General features: G+C 40.5%; 1 protein-coding gene across 5 annotated transcripts in view; it reads right to left on the reverse strand.

Annotated features, from left to right (window-relative positions):
- Window positions 1-21,189, reverse strand: part of PRCP (prolylcarboxypeptidase) — a 141,145-nt gene that overhangs the window by 49,279 nt on the left and 70,677 nt on the right. For 2 of the 5 annotated variants that reach the window (XM_019449953.2, XM_019449954.2), the window contains exon 10: window positions 15,370-16,116. The exons of the other annotated variants lie outside the window; for them this stretch is intronic. In XM_019449953.2, the coding sequence (XP_019305498.1) occupies window positions 15,900-16,116 (217 nt within the window). In that variant the 3' untranslated portion in view covers window positions 15,370-15,899. Of the gene's footprint in view, window positions 1-15,369; window positions 16,117-21,189 lie in introns of those variants that run through there. 5 annotated transcript variants of the gene reach the window in all.

The following is a 21,189-nucleotide window of genomic DNA, read 5'->3' on the forward strand; positions in this document are numbered from 1 at the left end:
CCCACTTCACCTTCCAGTCAAAATACATACATACATACATCTTTCCTCTCATATCCTATCCAGTTTTTTTAAACTGTTAAGACATGCAGGAGATTGACCAAGATGGCAACACAGGGGCTTCTGAACTCCCCTCCTTTCATGGACACACTGAATAAACAGCTACAGTCAGAGCAATTTCCTCTGAAAGAAACCCAGAAACTAGCTGAGCAACTCTTACACATCAGGCAAATGAGAAAATGCCCACACTGAAACAGGTAGGAAAGGCTGAGACACCCTCTTAATAGAGAGTCTACCTCCTGGGCCGTGCCATGCATTTGGGAAGAACTCAAGTCCTGAAGTGCACAGAGTTTGGACCCCATTTTTAGTGCTCTACCTTTTTTTTTTGAAGTATATTAATATATTTTAAGAGAGAGAGAGTGTGAGTGAATGGGGGAGGGGCAGAGAGTGGAAGAGACAATCCCAAACAGGCTCTGCACTGACAGAATAGGGCTCAAACTCACGAAACCATGAGATCATGACCTGAGCCGATATCAAGAGTCAAGAGGCTTAACCAACTGAGCCACCCACGTGCCCCAAGTGCTCTAATTTTTAATACCCCTAAGTGATGGACCCCCCAAAGCACCCAGCTCTGAAAGCCAACAGGGATGGCATTCATGAGTCCCACAGAACTATAGTAAACAAAGAAGCAGTTCTTAATGGGTGCACAAACACTCTCTCCCAGGGCTCAGTGCAGAAGGAGCAGGCAAAAATGACCATTTTCCAGTCTTTCCCTGAAAGGACTCTCCATCTGTATACTTTTGAAAGCTGCTGTCTGTGGGTCAGGTTTCTAATTTACTACAATGGATACCTTCCCTACTTTCTCCCTCTAGTCTGTTTCAATTCACCAGCATCAACCTGGAAGGAGATGTACACATTTCTGCACCCAGTTTTTGCAGCCACCACCCAAGAGATGGGTCCCCGTATTATCTGGCTTTGATAGCCAACAGGGCTTGCGTCCACAAGTCCCATGGGACTGTAGCAAATAAAGACGCAGTTCTTAACAAGAGCAGCAGTGCACCCACCCTGTGGCTATACACTTGGGCCAAGCACAGAGGAAACAATCAAAAACATGAAAGGGGTTAATTACATACTTTTCTAACAGCTGCCTGAGGGTCCAGCTTCCAATCAGCCTTCATCTAAGTGCTGAATTTGATCTTCCCCTTTGGGACACTGCTGGGTCTTGGCACACCTACAACCAGGTAGTACTTCAGAATCGAAGGAAGCATCGATTTTTCAAGAAAAGCAGAAGCCGAAGGAATTCATCACCACTAGACCTGAAACAGTAAAACTCCTAGAAGAAAGTACTGGGAAAAAATTCCTTGAGACTGGCCTTGGCAATGAGTTTTTGGATATGACACCAACAGCATAAGCAATAAAAGCAAAAATCAATAGATGGAACTCTATCAAACAAAAAATGCTTCTGCACAACAATAGAAACAATCAACAAATGAAAAAGTAACCTATGGAATGGGAGAAGATATTTGCAAACCATGTATTTGATTAGGGGTTAATATCCAAAATATACAAGAAATTCTCACAAATCAGTAGGAAAAAACCAAATAACCTGATTAACAATGGACAAAAAACAAAAACAAACCAACCAACAAACCCAATCTAGACATTTCTCCAAAGAAAAAACTATTTAAAGAACACGAGACTAAGAGTTCAATTAAAACACAAGCCAGAGAGACATGATGCTTGGCAAACTTTCTCAGTGAAAATCCCCTGAGAAAATTAAATCTTACAGAAAATATTTTGAATAAATTCTCTTAAAGATGGTGCATAGCTAGGGTCATTTCCAGATGCAATGGAGAAAAGTGAGTTCATTACCCACCATGGATACTTGAAATAGTGGGGCATAATTCGTTCATGAAATACATGAGAAAGACTTTAATAGCCTGAGGAAGAGGGAAGGGTCAAGAAGGAAGCCTGGGTTTCAGGCTTGGGACTTGAGAAGGTGGGAGTTCTATTTACTGAAACAAGAAAAAATACCCCACACCCACCCCTCTGGTTGTAGAACATTCTGCTCCATCTACAGTAATAGTGCCTGTCCTTTCTCCCTGATTTCCCTAGATGTCTCACAAGCAGTAGCTTCATGTCCCAAAACCAAGTTGTCAGTTTCTATTTGCCTACATCCTCTCTCTAGCCTCAGTTGATTGGACTGTATCCTGGAGATGACACAAAGTCAGTGTTTTGGAATCATCAATTCAAGAGCAGGGTCTCTACAGATGTGTGTTTGCTGCCTCACACAGTGCCTGACACACAACAGAACTCCACGCGTACTGAGTGAATAATTAGGAAAGCGTGTATGATGACTAAACCGTTTGGGACTTCTTAAGCAAGAAAGTGACTTAAGATTCGTGTTTAAAAGGATTACTCTGGCTACAGTGTGCAGAATCTCCTAAAACAGGTTTTCTCAACCTTGGCACTGCTGGTATTTGAACTAGATAATTCTTTGCTGTGGGAGGCTGTCCAGGGCATTGTAGATATTTAACAACATCCCTAGCCTCTAGCCACTAAGTAGCATTCAATTCAATTATGAAAGCCAAAAATGTCTCTCCAGACATTGGCAATTTCTCTGGGAAGCAAAATGACCCCTGATGAGAACCACTGTCCTAAAGGGAAAAGATAAACGATCCTTCAGGTGACCGTTCCCCAAATAATGTTATAGAAGGAAGAAGGAAGTGCAGTCACGTTGGTTGAGAATGTCTACTAAGTGCTGGGCACTTTACATGTTATATGTTAAAGAAGGGTATGGGACATGAGAGCCCTACCCCACACCACCTGCTCCCTGAAATCGCTTCAGGATTACCTGACATCAAGCTCCCAAATGATTAAGTCCTAGGACAGATGCCATCACTTTCTCTAGCCCCACTTGAGCACAGTGAAGACTAATTCCCACGCCATGTCAAAGAGGAGTATTTGACATTGCTCCATGGGTATTAATTTGTTATTCTGGGGAGGACTCAAGATCACTTTTCAGCCAGCTCCAAGGGGAAACAGAGCAGAATTTCTTTGGCACAAGTTGGTCAAATTTCAGGACTTGGTTATCTTCTTCCTTTGCCCAAGCCCTCATCCAAACTTGGGGAGCCGATCCTGGGGACCACGCAACAGCTGAGCTAAGAGCTAAATGCTGGAGCTGGCCAGCATTCTTGGGGAGGTCCAGCTCAGAGGGTCCTGACAGGTGACTGTGTTCACTTAGCAGCCTGGGGGCTCGGTTCGCTCCTCTCTGCTCCCACCATCACCCGCTGGCTGCTGCTGGTATTAATAACCTAAGCAGCAGGAGGCTTTGCACCAGAATCGGGGCTGTCTGGATAATTATCTAGTGGCCTAGGACCAGTCAGTAAATTACTCTGTGACCTGGGAATTCAGCAGGTTACCACCATCACTCAGGCCTACTCACTTTATTGCTCTCCCCTCCTGCTGCCCTGGCATTTATTTGTCTAGTTTACATTCTGAGCATCGATTTCATGCCTTTTGTTTTCCATCTTAGAGGTAAGAAGTAGACCCCTTGGAGAGACTAGTTCTCAGGTCAGTGTAGTGACACAGGGAGGGAGAATATTGGAGGTTTTGTTTTGTGCAATCACTTAGTATGCGCCCAGCACACCAGCACCTGCTCTCTGTGGCACCCCCAAACGTATTTCAATCTTTTTTGTCAGAGCCATGACACATTCCGGTAAATTACCTGTTTATGTAATCTTGCTTATTGGGGAAAGGAAAGTCAGAGAAAAAACATCTCGTGTCACTCCCACGTCACACACTACACTTCAGCTATACCAAACGGGAACAGCACATTTGAGCTACAGTTCCCAAATGCAGGAGTCTCTCCTTGGAGCATTTGTTCCCTTTATCTAGAGCACACATTGCCCTCACCTTCACCACAGGCTTGCTCACCTTCCAGGTCTTTCTTAAATGTCACTTCCTCCACCCAGAAAGCTTTTCCCCACCCATCTGTAACACTGTCCGGTTACTCGTACCCCTTTGGGACTGCATAGCCATCCTAAGCCGCCTTATAGGACTAACTCCAGCTGGTTGCAATTACCTGTTTTCTTGCCTAGCCTGTCTTTCAGACTGTGAGCTCGGTAAGAACAAGAAGTGTCCTACATCGCTTCCAGGCCCCCATTTAAAGTAGCCAAAGAAAATTCATAAATAGACATAGGAAGATATCCCCCTAACTCTACCTTCCCGGCAAACCTGATTCCCAGCTTCAGTTCAGCCAAGACACTCATTTATGCAACACCATTCTCTAAAGACGGCTGTTTCCCAGTGGAGAAGCTATAGCTCCAGCTAAGGACCTTATTCCCATTCCCTGGAATTATCTACTACAAATCTCTCCCTCTTTTCAACGTACCAATTTCTATAGATGCACCTGAAGATACTCCTGTAACTCTCATTAAATGTTTACTTTCACCTCATAATCCATCTAAAAAACACAGATATTCCTGGATCAGCTGATTAAACTGCTTTATGGCCTCGATGAAGACATTTGTATGCAGTCACTCTTGATTTCTTCTTGCACAGAAGGAGTTCATGATCTCTTATGTGCCCTCTTTTCTGAAAGTTTTCTCATCCTAAAATTTGAAGTGTACTTTGTACTTCTGCAGCATAAAGGGGGCAACGGTTCCCATTTTGCTGCAAACCCCTGACAGACAGAATAGAAATCAAGAAATTAATTAAAATAAAGAATTTACCTACTTTCTTCACAAAGGTGCAGGGTGAGAGATCATAACCTGGCTCCTATGTACTCCTCCAACCTGTCACACTCCACTGCTGATCACAGTTCCTCTCTGCACAAATGCTTTTCTAGCCAATGTACCTTTATACCTATGCTATTCCAACTGCTTAGAATGCCCTGTTCCTCTATACACCTGGAAAACTTCTAAATATGTTTGGAAGCCCAGCTATGGTTAACTCCTCTGGGAAGTCTTTCTTGATCTCAAGTGTAGCCCACCCAGCACAATGAGTAAGAGTTTAGACTGTAAAGTCAGACAGATCTGGGACTTTAATTTGGCCCACCACTTACCACTGTGGAAAAGTGACTTAGCTGATCTGACCAAGCCTCCGCCTCACGATAGTTTCTACCTCACAGGGCTATAAGGATTGAATGAAGTAACTTAGGTGAAGCAGTTGGCTAAGCTCCTGGCAAATAATAAGCACTGTATAAGAGTTAGCTATTATTATTGACCTCAAGTTAGAATTAAGCAATTCTGATGCACATTTATCAAGCTGAATTTACATGCCTGCCTCCCCTACCAGACTGCGACTTCCTTAAAGGCTACACTTATTCAGAACTAGGCATAATGCCCAGCATATAGTAAGTAGTCAACAAATGTTCTGCTGAGTTAAAATGAATTAAACACTTAGAAGAGAATTCTTAAAAGAACAAATATTAAAAATAATACTTTAGGGGCGCTTGGGTGGCTCAGTTGGTTAAGTGTCTGACTTTGGCTCAGGTCATGATCTCACTGTTGGTGAATTCAAGCCCCGTATCAGGCTCTGTGCTGACAACTCAGAGCCTGGAGCCTGCTTCGTGCTCTGTGTCTCCCTCTCTCTCTGCCCCTCTCCTACTTGCACTCTCTCTCTCTCTCTCTTTCAAAAATAAATAAACATTAAAAATTTAAAAAAATACTTTAAACAAAGTAAGGTAAAATAAAAGTGAGCATGTTATTTGAAAATGTTCTAGATTGGCTGTGACACTTTCATATTTATGTTCACATTTTCAGTATGGTGCTCACAGTGGCTTTAAGTGGCAGGCTTTATTATCCTGAGCTCACGAATTAGAGAAACAGACTCCGAGGGATCTAATTTTGGCCCAAAGTCAACAGAGCAATTTGCAGAATACAAACGTATATCACTTTTCTCCCCTCTTATGCTTCTCTTTCCTGCCCATCCCTTGCCCTGCCCCAAAAAGGAGTAGTGAAGCCACGCTTTAACTCAGGTGTAAGATGTTAAGCTTCCACAAGTGATCCTTCAGCCAGCACTCAACGAAAGCGAGCGCTGATGAGACCTGGGCCCTTCTCAGAGAAACCATTCCCGCTGGTGACCATGGCCCCGGGTGTCTCCACACGCTGTGGGGAAAGCAGGCATGTGCTGTACATTTTGCCCTCAGCATTCAGAGGAAACACTTGCTTTCTGCCAGTCCTTTGGGTTCCTCCAGACTTTTCCTGTGCTTTTTGTGCAGCTGAGAAGGTGAAGCGTACGGGTATCAAAAGTGGCAAACAGTCCCTACCTCTGGAGACAGGCATTTACTAGAAGAAAGAACGGACCAATGGCTTCCCAGAGCATTGTTCAGCCACATTAGAGAAAGGATTAAGCAGATACATTCAGCTATTCTAACAGATTTTCTTTAAGCCTTGAATACGCCTCTCACACTCACTCAGATAATCACATTAGTTTTGTCATTAAAAGCTCCCTTTTATAGAAAGTACCTAAACCGCTTAAACCACCCAGAGAGGTTGCATACATTATCAAACACCAAGACAAACAAAAGGGATTTTCTGTTCCACATCTCAGTTTTCCTTATTCCACAAAAAAAAAAAAAAAAAAAAAAAAAAGGGCGGGTGGGCGGGGAATAGAGGTAGCGATGATTTTTCAAATAGGCAGTGGTTGGACAGCAATTCTCATTCCCCCCTTCCCTTGGCAGTTGCAACTGGGAGGACTGGAAAACCCCTTCAGCACTGAGGCCAGCAGAAAACAAAAGTTAAAACAGACATGGAGACAGCAGGGCAAGGAGAGGGTAGAAAGGAGAGGGTAGAAAGAAGTGTGCTTGCTTCTCTGCACGGGAAATTGCGTTTGGAACCAAGGAAGGATAGAAAAGCACAGGATCTGGGATCAGAGAATTTAAGAAGAGAGGGGGGATGGAAGGGAGTCACTTCATTTCTCTTGGCTTCATGATCTTCCTGTATAAAATGGAGGTAATATCTGCCAGGCATGTTGAGGAGCTCACATGAGCAAAGGCAGGTGGCAGCGTTCTGCGATCTATAAAGTATGATACCAGCCTTACAGGGGAGGTTTCCCTTGGCTTTCTTTTTAGGAACCCTAGGAAAATGGAAACTATGTCCTTCTGTCTTTTTTTCACAGTAACATGATCGGTGCCTAACCCTTGGTACATAATGTGTACTTAATAATTTTCCTTTAAAGCCTTCCTCAAACCTTCAGGGCGAATCCATCACTTCTGTTTTCATGCTCCCACAGCTTCCTGAGTGCAACACAAATTCTTAGCCCCATCATCGGACATTGTGACCATCTCTCCCTATTAATTAACACTGAGCTTCTTGAAAACAACTGGGCTTTGCCTTTGAATTCTTACTACCTAACACTATACTGCATAGTCAATTAATGTTTGAATGAACAAATGATAAACAAAGGGACAATCCAAAGAATTACAGTTATTTGGTCCAGGAAAAGTAAATTCAAGGACTAACTTGAGAATCCGTCTCCAAAATACATACAGGTTATTAAATTTTAGAGAGGAGTGTGTCTGTATTAAACATTGTGCTATTGCATGGTTTACAGCATAAGGCTATTGGATGAATTGGATTAACAATAAGTTTTTCATCTTCTTTGTAGGGTAAAACTTGAGGAAAGGGCCTTAGATTACAACAGCGATTTAGGTTGGACTAGAGTTTTTCAACATCAGCATTATTGGCATTTTGAGTCAGATGACTCTGCTGTGGCAGGCTGTCCTCTGCATTGTAGGATGTCAAATCACACTAGACACCAGCCCACCTCAAATTGTGACAACCAATAATAACCCCAGACATTGCCAAATGTCCCCTGGGGGGCAAAACTGACACCAGTTGAAAACCAGTTGCTTAGGTCTAAAGACTAAATTCCTGCCCATGAGGGTTATGTGGCATCAGAAAAAGAGACAAGGGTTGTTTGGGTGGCTCAGTCAGTTAAGCATCTCACTCTTGATGTTGGTTCAAGTCATGATCTTGCAGTTCATGAGATGGAGCCCAGCATGGGGCTCTGCACTGACAGCATGGAGCCTGCTTGAGATTCTCTTTCACCCTCTATCTCTTTGCCCCTCCCCTGCTCTCTCTCAAAATAAATAAATAAGCATTTAATATGAGACAAAGAAGATGGTGGAACTCTGACCATGAGTTTCTTTAAGACATAGCAGATGGTTTGTTTTACTGATTTACATTGTACCTTCCATTCTGAAGGCAGGTATTAAACAAATGAACTGATATCATGGTAACATATAAAACGTCTTCTGTCAGCTGCAAGGGATATTTCTGAAACAGGAATAATCCGACAGCCTTTGTTGATGAGAGAAGGAAGCCATTTATCATCTAGTTACTTCCACTGTATTGCACTTATTCAAGGTCACTGATTTTACACCCTCAGTGTCATAGCTCTTTACATATCACCTGAGCAAAAAGTTTTCATTTAGAGTTTAATATCTTAGAGTTACTGACTGGATGGTTTTCTGTAAATCTTTATTTGGCTATTTACCTCTGGGCTTCAGGAGCTACAAAATAGAAAGAACAGTTAAAATCATCCCCCAAAGCCACAGAGGAAGTTTGATGACAGATGCGAACATCTCTGCAGTGGAAGAAGCACGTGATTCCTTGTCTCGCTCTGCATCCACATGGCTGGTGAGCTACCGTTGGTCCCATAGTAAGTTAACAGTATATTCAGGTGTCCGAGCTTGTTTTTTTTTTCAAACTACTTCATTTGTGTTATAAAACAGCATTCCTTCTCCCTGTTCAACTACCTACTGAGGCATTCAAACTGGCCAAGACACATCTATCTGGTGAAATTTTGGCTGAGAGTGTTCCTCCAAACACTGTAAAATCTATTTTCAGATGAAGCCAGATCAGCAAAATATATACACACCAGTAGTAAATTTCATTAGCTCATTATAGAATAATTGCTGTACTTTGGTGTTAAGACTTTCCTCTGTACTAAAGGATCACATATGGATGAATACAATGAAACCTAGCCATATATGTAAAGAAGTTGAAGATCTCATTACATTTTTCCCCTTTCTGAGGCTCCTTTAGAACATTCCTGCCTGGGCTTCTCCAAGTTGATTGGTCTGGTTTATCTTACACACTATGTGAACTGTTTAACTGACTTTGTTGTCTTCTTTGAAGATGGCTGCTAGAAAAGTTAGCCAACTTTTCTTGGCCCCTGTCTTCTGAAAATATATAGAATTCTGTAACAGTATTTCTCAATGGCTTCCTCAAATGCTGTTGAAAAGGGGATTCTGGATCAAACAAGTTTGGAAAATGTTGCATTCTTGGTGATTCACAATGCACATGGCATATCAAAGTTTTGAGAGATTCTGTAATAAAGATAAGCTGTTTACATTTATTTCAAGCATTTGCATCACGTATAGCTTTTTAATGACCTACCCACTAACATCTGGCAATATTAGCATTCTGTGGAACCTAGCTGATAAATGCCACTTTATGGTTTGCATACTTAGATCCATTTTACATCTCTTTCCCTTTTAAATCTCTTCTGTCCCATATGCTGTGTTTAATCTATATCTTTAGAACATCTGAAATCCTTTCAGAATGAGGTGTGACAAAAATTTAAAAACAATAAACTGTTAGCTATATGACCTTGGGCAAGTAACTTTCACACTCCAGGCCTGAACTTATTAAAGGTGTTAGCCATGTTAAACACACATGCAGAACTAAGACTGAATTTACACTTTGCTACTGTAAGCATCCATCCTCCGATCTTCATTAGTAGGTAACAAAATCTATTGAAACCAGCCTCTTCTTTCACTCTTTGCATTGAAAAATGGCTTCAGAGAAATCCATCCACCTGCATGTCTCCGTTTCTAGTGTTCTAGTTCCCACCTAACCTCAAGAGAGGTTCATCCCCTTGATAAAGACTGCCAGGCTGATAGAGTGGGAGAGGGAGCCAGGAACACACTCAGTTGAAGAGAGGGTAAATCGGGAAGTCTGTGTTCTAGAGGTATTGAGTACTAGGAGATCCCCTTTCCAAAATCTAGGGAAGCCTGGGGCAGGAGGTCACATGATCACATCAGAGCTGTGAAAGGTACTTGGCTATAGAGACAGAGGGATAGAAAGTTTGGCCTTTCCACCCCGCAATGTATCTATTCATATAAATTTACAGAGGGCCTACCAAGACCTGGCTGCCAGGCTCCATCCTAGATGCTGGTTATGAGAAAGAAGGAGGCATAGTTCCTGTTCTCAGAGAGCTTGGTCTTCCTAAGATGGTGAGAACACTTAGCAAAACATTACAATTTGGGATATGTGTGTTAAATTAGAGGAAGTTGGGCACTGTTTAAGGTACTAGAGATGCAGAGATGAATAAAACAGATAATCCTTACCTTGGTGGAGCCTACATTAGAGCTGACATACTAGGTGTGAACCTTGTTCTTTGAGAGCGTAAATAAGGAAACCATTCCCTTTAGTAAAGCTGAGAAAGAACTTCACACTGCAAGTAATCAAGTTGATCTGGGCTTTGAAAGATGCACACAAGTTTGCCAGTGAACACATATTGGAAAAACATATTGGGGGGTAATGCTAGGAAAGGAATTTCAGAGGAATTTTAGTGTGACTGAATGGCAGGGCATAAGGAAAGTAATAGGAGGCAAGTAAGAATGGGAAATGAGTGCAGAGAGGTAGATCCCAATTTAAGCCATGGTTGTACCACAGCACAAGTGGTGGGTTGGCTAAGTGGGGTCATATGTCCTACAGTTGTAGTACAAGATGTTTGGGGCTTACTTAATGTATCACGGTAAGTACAATACATTAGTGGCTCCTTAAGTTTCCTGAACACTAGTTCGGTGAACTAACATCCCAGGCTTTGATTACTATCCATTCACCATGGCTTTCCAGCCCAGACTGGATTCCAGACCTTTACATCCAACAGCCCTACTTGACAGCTAGCTCTACTTGGTTATTTCAAAAGTACATAAAACTCAGCCTGACAAAACTGAACTGAACCCATAATCTTCCTGCCAAACCTGGTCACCCTCTGTCCTCTGATGCTCCTTGCCAGTGCATGGCACCACAATCTATCCAAGTGCATAAGCCAGAATTCATCATCCTTGACACCTGCCCAACTCATATCTCATAGAACACATCACCAAATCCCATTGACATTCCTTACTAAAACTCTCAAATTCCTCCACTTCTCGCTGTCACCTCTACCACCCTAGTCAGTGCCACCCTCTTCTCTAACATGCACAAATGCAACAGTGGTCTCTACACCACATGCTTGCCTCCTACAATGCATATTCCACTCTATAGCCAGCATGACCTATTTATTTATTTATTTTTTAATATATGAAATTTATTGTCAAATTGGTTTCCATACAACACCCAGTGCTCATCCCAAAAGATGCCCTCTTCAATACCCATCACCCACCCTCCCCTCACTCCCACCCCCCATCAACGCTCAGTTTGTTCTGTTTTTAAGAGTCTCTTATGCTTTGGCTCTCTCCCACTCTAACCTCTTTTTTTTTTTTTCCTTCCCCTTCCCCATGGGTTTCTGTTAAGTTTCTCAGGATCCACATGACAGTGAAAACATATGGTTATTTATTTATTTTTTAAATGTTTGTTTATTTTTGAGAGAGAGACAGAGAGGCAGAGTGTGAGTGGGGGAGGGGTAGAGAGAGAGGGAGACACAGAATCCAAAGCAGACTCCAGGCTCTGAGCTGTCAGCACAGAGCCTGACACAGTGCTCAAACTCACGGACTGCGAGATCATAACCCGAGGCAAAGTTGGATGCTTAACCAACTGAGCCACCCAGGCGCCCCTAGCCAGCATGACCTTTCTATTTTTTAATTCATTTATTTTTTTACATTTTATTTATATTTGAGAGACAGATACAGAGCATAAGTGAAGGAGGGGCAGAGAGAGAGGGAGACACAGAATCTGAAGCAGCCTCCAGGCTCCGAGCTGTTAGCACAGAGCCTGACACAGTGCTCAAACTCATGGACTGCAAGATCATAACCTGACCAAAGTCAGACGCTTAGCCGACTGAGCCATCCAGGCACTCCCAGGATGACCTTTTGAAATGAAAATCTGTTCATGTCATTCCCAACTAAGGACTGTCAGTGATTTCTCATTCCCTGTAATGATTCCTTATCATGGTCTACTTGAATGAGCTTTCTCCCTGCCCAAGCCTGAAGATTTATCTTATATCATTTCCCCTATGGTCTGCTATCCTACTACAGTGGCCTTCTTTCAGTTCCTGGAATATGCAACACTCAGGACTTTCACACATGCCATTTTCTCCACTCCGCTTCCTATACAGCTCCCATTCATCATTTAGATCACAGCTAAAACATCACATCTCAAAAAAGCATTCTCATATTCCTGTAGACTAGCTCAGATTCCCTGCCAAAATAGCCCCCACTCTTCATGGCACTTATACCAACTCATTATAGACTTGACATTTCGTGTCTTTCTTCCACTAGACCATAAACCTTATTAGAACAGATACTATATTTTCTTTTCACCATCGTTTTCTCCAGGTCCCAGAATGCCTTAAGCCTTGTAGATGGCCTTAAGCCATCATTTTCCAAACTTGCGTAACTATGGATCTTTCTCGTACCTAAGCATTGGCATTTTGTTGGACATTTATGTTCTGAAAAACACTGTGTGATAGATAGATGATAGATAGATAGAGTTGTCTGAACTGCTCTCTCTCCATCCTAAATAGTGTATCTCTGAAGCCACGGTTTTATAACCTCATCCCTTTCTAAACACCTGTGGGCTTGTTAGGTGGTGCAGCCACAGGTGCTTGAGGATACCATGCTGGGATGTCATCATGGCCCTTGTGCCAGCAGAAAAGAAGCTGGTCGGCAGAGAAAGAACAAAGCAACCATGGGAAGGGAAGCCTTAGGCAGGGCTCCCACACTCAGATGGAATTAGGCAGGAGAACAGGAGTGAGGCAAATTGACAGGGCATGTCTTGTCTCAAGATATTCAAACTCAGAATTCTTTCAACTGCTGGTTCTCAAAATATGATCCCCCAGTATCCTCTAGAAACTTGTTAGAAAGGTAACTTCCCAGGGTCGACCACCAAGACATATTACAAACTCTGGGGTGAAGCTCAGCAATCAGTGTTTTCAGTAATTCTAATCAGTAATTACTGATGCTCATTTGCATTTTATACTGCTGGCCAAACTATAAAAATCTGAGGAACAAATCTCACCCACAGGCTGGTGACCTCTGTTGAAAGCAAGACAAAACAGAAAGTAGCAGGTTTTTTTTCATGACTTTCTAGACACTGGCTCCCCCCCCCCCCCAAAATTCCTGGTTTTATTCAAATCCTGGAGCTATGCCTGCATAGTTTCAATAAATTTCCTCTTTTGCTTAAACTAGTTTGTTGAGGTTTTGTTACTTATCCAAATAGAGATTTAGCTACATCAATTTAAAAAACAACAGCAGAACAAAACAAAACAAACCTGGATTTAAGGCCTGGTTCTACCAAAAATGAGCTATGACAAGTCCCGTCTCTCTGAGCCACAATGCCATCACCTACAAATGATGGGGTTGGACTGGATGGTATCTAATTTCCCTCACCTTCTAATACACTAGACACTGATTCCTCTGGATAATCTCTTGATCCTCCAGATCCCTTAAGAAAGTTTCCTAAGTTTCTTTAGTTCTATCCATTGACTGAGGTAGTTAAAATACCAAAAATAGATAATAGAAATACTCCAATTCTTCTTTTTTTTTTTAATGTTTATTTTTTTGAGAGAGACATAGTGCAAGCGGGGGAGGGGCAGAGAGGGAGGCACAGAATCTAAAGCAGGATCCAGGCCCTGAGCCATCAGCACAAAGCCCGACGCAGGGTTCAAACCCACGAACCGTGAGATCATGACCTGAACTGAAGTTGGACGCTTAACCAACTGAGTCATCCAGGCACCCCAGAAATACCACAATTCTTTACGTCTCTCTTTCCTTGTCTTTCAAAAGCATCATCTATTAATGAGAGAGATGCTTTAAATAATAACTTATTTCATGTTCTAAGTCTTTTTCAATGTAAATTAAATTCTAGCATTGTAATTAGGCTAACCTAAGGTTGTCGTCTGTAATGAAATGTACATTGAAAAATGTGTACATAATACCAAATTATAATTGCATACAAATATAGTAATTTTGGCAGTTTTTCTCTTCACAAAAATGTAACTTACCCAAACAATGTTAAATTAAATGGCAAAATATTTTAAAGACTTTGAACAAGTATAAGGTTTCAAGGAAAATACCATAAAATCAATAGTACCTAAAATAAATAGTACGAATATCCTCTACTAAGCCCATAAACCCTGCTTATATAAAGAATAAAAACTAGTATTGTTTTGACCCTTAAATTCTCACTCCAGCAGACTTTTCTCTGATGCTGAAACGAAAATAGTGACCAAATGCTTTGATGGACAACTCATTACAATGAGAACTGAAGGCTTCCGAAACCAGACAAAGATTTTTTTTCTGTATCTCCCAGATGCTGGGAAAGTAAGGGAAATATTTCAGTTTCCCACCCAAGAATGAACTCTATGTCTGCACTTAAAAAACAAAAATAACTGCTTTAGAAATGACTGAACTCAAGGTACAGTTTTTGAAAAGCAGAAAATGTTCCCAAGGCAGGGTGAAGAAAAAAAAATTATTGAGAGAAAATAAAAAGAAGGGGGAAGAAATCTTTCAACAGAGTAGAAACTGTTAGTCTCTCTGTGTGTCCCTGAAAGGTTTTGATCCAACCCTATTTGTTATCCTAGAAAAGCTCCTCTGAAGAAAGGTCTCAGTGTAAGAACTGCTTGAAAGAAGCCAACCCCTTGGAAATAGGAACGGCTCGGCCATTTATTAATGTCAAATATGCTGCCTGCACGAATCAGTCAGCTTGTCTCTTGGAAGCCATACAGAAAAGTTCTCGCACACCTGCCTCTTGGTGCCTGGACACTTGTGACTTTAATGACAGCAGTAACAACCACCAGAAAATAAAATCTAAAAAACAAAATGCTGAACATGACTATATTCTACTTGCCAAGTAGTTGATTCATCAATTTTTAAAGGCTTCTTGCTGAAGTATCATCAGTAACCACAGCATATAAAAGCTTGCTCAGATGTAAAAGCAAAAGCAAAACAGAGTCATTCTCCTAAACTGGCAAAATGTAACCAAATTACCACAAAACTGACCTTAGAAACAAAGAGAAATGGAGCAGAAAAAGGCCAGATTTCTTACTGGCAGTACCACAGTGGCAAGTATCCCAGAACTGAGAAAAGCTGCCAAGTAGAAGAGAGAAAATTAAAGGATTTTCCAAAAGCAGCCAAGCCCAGTGCACACAGCATTCCCAACAGCTGGAGTGAGCTTCAGAAGGAACACACAGGTATAAGGTCCAGCCTTATTCTTTATTTACAGCACAGTCAAAATCATTAAATCAAGTACAAAAGAAATGGCTTCCATTTCCTGGATTGGCATCGGACATCCTTCCTACCAGCTGCAATTACATCATTTTTGTCTATCTTCTGCTGTTCTTTTTTGAGGGAAGGGATAGGGAGTGACAAACGGACCAAAGAGACTTTTACCCTCAAACCCAAGAGGAAGCTCTGCTTGCAGAGAAACAAAGGAAGTGACCCTCCCTCTTGTGAAAGGCAGTCAGGAACTCTGCTCCGGTTATGAGGGCCACTGATGGTGTAGGAAAGCTGTCACAAAGAGATTCTTCCCAGGGGTGGTGTGAAGAGGGCGACGATTCAAGGTGTGCGATGGCTGCTGTCACCATCATCACCCTCTCTTCTATCTCAACCTTTGCCTCATCAAATCTAATGACAAACAAGGGAAAGTAATTACATGTAGAAAAGCAAAGTGAATGGGAACGTGGGTAGAATGAACATAAAAGAAACTGAAAGTGATCAAAATTTCTCAGTGCTTCTTTCTCTGACTGGCATAGAAATCTCTGATCCACTGCTTCATGTGTCTAACTTCCAAGGAGCGGGCTAATAGCACGGTCGTGGGGTCAAAGGCATTTCTGGCTCGAAGATCTAGATGATGGGCCCCTTCTGGGATGGTGATCGCAACCAAGGTGTCTGTGATATCCTTGGTTACTCCACCTCCTGACCAGGGGTCTAGTTCACCATTGCTAAGTGAGGGAAAAAAGAAAAAATAAGATTGTTAGTTTTTCATATCTACACCCAGATAAGATAGGAGAAACCTATTTATGTGCATAACATCAAAAATTACAAATTTATAACCTGGGGGATTTGATCTGAGATCTAATCTGTCATATAAAAAGGTGCTTCGTGCTGGAATTTTACTTAATTTCTGTAACTAGGTGCAAGAAATAGAATCAGAGAAGACTGAAGGTGGTACCATATGAATCAACCCAGCTTCTACTAGGACATGGAATATAGAAGCCTGAATTTTAATCCCAGCTTCATCACTCAAAAGCTGGATACCTCACACAAGTTACTGACTCAGTTTCTTCATCTGTAAAATAGAGGTAACAAGGCTGACCTCATAAGGTTGTTAATAAGGGCTAAACCAGATGGCACATGTGGATGTACTGAATAAGCCCAGTGTCAGGCACAGAGGACTCCTTCAGTTAATGCTGGTTTCCTTACTACCTAGGACCCCAACTCAGAAAATTTGGGCATTACTCAAAGATATTCATTTTATATTAGCTTTAAACTTAAAGAAATGGTATTTTATTAGTCTTGGCTGTTTCACACAACACATTTCAGAATGATGTAAACAGGATCAGTCATTAAAATAGGCTATTTAGTTTAGCTGAGTAAAAAACCAATATACCACTGACAGTATTCCTAAGAATATTATCAACAGCTCTTATTGAGCCATAATTCACCTATCACAAAAGTCACCCACTTAAAATGCACAATTCAATGGCTTTTGGTATATTCAGAGTTTGCAACCATCACCACAATCAATTTTAAAAAAGTTCATCACCCCCAAAATGAAATCGATACTCATGGCAGTCAATCCCTATTCCCTTCCCCATACCTCCTCACTCTCAGCCCCAAGCAACCACTAATCAATTTTCTGCCTCTATAAGTTTGCCTTTACATTTCACATAAATGGAATTATACAATACGTGGTCTTTTGTGATTGGCTTAATTCACTTTGGCATAATGTTTTCAAGTTTCATCCATATTGTAGCGTGTATCAGTACATTATTCCTTTTAATTGCCAAATAATATTCCATTGTATGGGTATATTATATTTTATTTATCCAGTCATTAGATGCACATTTGTGTTGTTTCCACTTTTTGGCTATAATGAACATTGTTCCTATAAACATTCATATACAAGTTTTGCTTGGGTGCAGGCTTTCATTTCTCTTGGGTATATACCTAAGAATGGAATTTCTGGGATGTGTGGTGACTTAACCTTTTGATGCACTGCCAAACTTTTTCCAAGGTGGCTACACTATTTTATATTCCCACTAGCAATATATGAGGGTTGCAATTTCTCTATATCCTTGCCAATACTTATTATCTGTCTTCTTGATTATAGCCATCCTCTGTGGGTATAAAATGGAATCTCATTGTGGTTTTGATTTTAATTTCCCAAATGACTGAAGGTATTGAGCATTTTTTCATGTGCTGACTGGCCATGCGTATGTCTTCTCTGCAAAAAAATGTCTCTTCAGATCCTTGACTGTTTTTAAATTGAGTTATCAACTAATATCATTTGATCCATTTTAAGTTACTTTTTTGTATGGTTATGAAATAGGGATCCAACTTCATTTTTTGCTTGTGAATATCCAGGTTTCTCAGCATCATTTCTTGAAAAAAAATACTCTTTCCCCAATAATTTGTCTTGGCCCTTGTCGAAAATCAATTGACCATATATATACCAAGGGATGACTTCCAGACGGTCAATTCTCTTTGACTGATCTGTAGGTCCTTATGGTAGTATCCTAATATATTGGTTATGGTAGCTTTATAATAATAAATTTGAAAACAGGAAGTATGAGATATGAGTTCTTTAAATTTGTTCTTTTTTTTCATAATGTTTATTGAGAGACAGAGAGAGAGAGAGAGAGAGAGAGAGAGAGAGGAGTGGGGGAGGGGCAGAGAGCTAAGGGGACAGAGGATCTGAAGCAGGCTCTGCACTGACAGCAGAGAGCCCAGCCCCATGCAGGGCTCAAACTCACAAAGTGCGAGATCATGACTTGAGCCAAAGTCGGACACTTAACCAACTGAACCACCCAGGTGCCCCTGTCCTCCCTTTTCAAGATTATTCTGGCTATTCTGGGTCCCTTACACTTTTAAGATCAGCTTGTCAATTTATGTGAAAAAGCGAGCTGAGATTTTCATAGAGATTGCATTGAATTTGTAGATCAATTTATAGACTATTAACACCTTACCAATATTATCTCTTCGACAAGAACATGAGATGTCTTTCCATTTATTTAGATTTTAATTTCTTCCAACAATGTTTTGTAGTTGTGTAAGTCTTACACTTCTTTTGTTAAACTTATTCCTAAGTATTTTATTCTAGATGCTATTAGAAATCAAATTCCTTCCTAACATTTATTAACTCCATATGTGCATAGAGTAGTTTAGAATTTACAAAGCCTTGACTATTATAACAACTCTGTGAGGTAGGTTTAATAACAACTCTTTATAGACAAGAAAACTAGTACCCAGAGAAACTAAAAGATTTGTCCATATCATTCATCTAGCAGCGGCAAATCTGAGATACAAATTCAGACCTTGTAGCCCCAGTCTAATGTTCAATCTTTCATGCACACATCGTAAATCAACAGCACTCTTGACTTGTATGGTGCAGAATAAGAACATGAGCTTTGGGATCAGACACACCTGGGTTCCAGTGCCAAGTCTGCGCCTCACCTTCCTAATCTTATGGAAGTTTAGATTCCTCAAAATAAAATAAAGACTGAAATACCTGGATTAAGAACCTGGTAGCTATTAGATTACTTTCCCCTGGTACTGCACTTTTTGGTATATCTTTATCTACATATCACTTATGGAACATTTCTATATGCTTTCTGACATTTGTTTCATGTACATTCCATTTTGCTGATATTGTTACAAAGCCTGAAATAACAAATATTCAAGGTCACATTATCAGATATATGAAATTGTTCCCATAATTTGCATAATCATTTTTAAAAGTCTCATCTATAAGTACAATCTATACAGATGCCTATCCAATAATATCTTTTTTAAAAATGCTTATTTATTTTGAGAGAGAGAGAGAGAGCATGAGCAGGGGCCAGGCAGAGAGAGAGAGGAAGAGAGAATCCCAAGCAGGCTCTGCACTGTCAGCTCTCCAACTACAACTCCATGAGGGCAGGGATTTTTGTCTCTTTTGTTTATTACTGCCCACAGTGCCTAGACCAGACCTGGCACATGGTAGGAGCCAGGTGTTTATTGTGTGAATGAAAAAAAATTTTTTAAGTGTTTAGATGTCTGCGGCCTTGTACCAAATGCCCTACAAAGAGATATATAAATATATGTAGGCAAGTTCAGGCATATGAAATCACTTCAGTACTTTTTATGTGGGAAACCAAAGTTAATATAAATGATCAATACAAATATAGAGAGACTAACCTTCAGCTGTGTATAGTAGTGAGAAGAACCACTAACTAAGAAGATGTAAGTTTTATTGCCCTACCAGCCCATGACTTTAAGTAAGTCACCTAACATATGTGAACCTTAATTCCCACATATATAACAAAAAATAAATTTTTTTAAAAGATAATGCCCCTCCATCACAGAGATCTTGTGAGGCTCAAGTTAAATAATATATGTGGTAGTAAGATATAAACTATAAAATACTACACAAATGTGCAGTATTATTACAATAATTATCATATTCTGTAAGTATGAGAAGTGTTAATACTTCTGAGAGGTAAATGAATCATGAAAAGGGATGTCTCACAGACATTTGGCCAGAAAAGTAATGTGGTCAACATTTTCCAGTTAATGTACAAGCTAAATGAGAAAATAAGCATTTAGGTACATTAAATATATGTGTGTTTGAGATACAATTTTAAATTCCTTTTACAATTCCCACCACATTTCTCTTTTAAAAAAAATTAATTCAACTTCAACTTAATAACATCATTCTTGGAAAGAAATCACTCCAAAAATGTACATTTTTGGTTTCATTAAAAATGAAAAGGAAAACTCATGTGCAAAATAACAGTCTTAGTTTTCAACTACCAGATAAATTCTTAAAGTAAACTACACAAGGGGTTAGATTTTCTTAAGTGAACAAATCGCCTTTATCATTATTCCAATTTAACAGGACCAACCCAGATAGGAAACTCTCCATTATTTGCAAAACAAAAAAGCCATCCCAACAGCCACATAATAAGCAAACTGCATTTGATTTAAAAGGTCATCTGAATCAGCCCAGTGGCTTAGCAACAGTGTTTGGAGTTGCTGAGAGACCCAAGATGCACATGGACTTGAATTTCTTGGTCCTAGACACGTGAAAGCTTAACCAGCCACTGGGACATTTACCAAAAAAATACTGGCTTTCATGAGAGAGTCTAGATGCCTGGATAAAATTCCCAACAGTGAGCTTCTAATCACTAGCAACAATTAATTTGCCTGAGAAATGATATTAAACTAACCAGCTCCTCAGGGACTCCCTTTTGGATTTATATTTAAATTACTGAGCATGACCATTGGTAAAATAGTTTCTTACCAGTTCGGGTTGGGGAAAAAAAGAAATCCTTCTAACAAAACAACCGTACAATAAAAAAATTGTTGAATTGGAATGATTAATGGCTCCTAGTTATTAACTCCTCATTCATTCAACAAACGTTTACTGAGTACCTACTATGTGTTCAACAGTGAACAGATAAAATGTCCTCATGATGCTTACTTTCACGATAATCGATTTACTCATTAAAGTAACCTTGTTTGGTAGTCATTATTTCTAACTTTTATATATTGGCAATTTGCCTGAGTCTATACAGCTAACTTGGTCTCCCTCACTTCAAAGCCCAAGGTTTTAATTGCACTGACAAATTTCCTGTCTGATACGGACTAAACTTTCCATTCAGGAAAGCAGTCACAGTTGGACTTGTGTGAGATGACCTAAGGAGAGAAGCATGGACATAAAGATACTTTCCACCTGGTTCCTTGGACATTTTCTTACTCATCAACCAAAACCGTTTTCTAGTTGGTAGCCACTAAGTAGAGACAACAGAGGC

This window comes from Panthera pardus, unplaced genomic scaffold, assembly GCF_024362965.1.
Source record: "Panthera pardus isolate Hobbes unplaced genomic scaffold, ASM2436296v1 HiC_scaffold_12, whole genome shotgun sequence".
Classification (NCBI taxonomy): domain Eukaryota; kingdom Metazoa; phylum Chordata; class Mammalia; order Carnivora; family Felidae; genus Panthera; species Panthera pardus.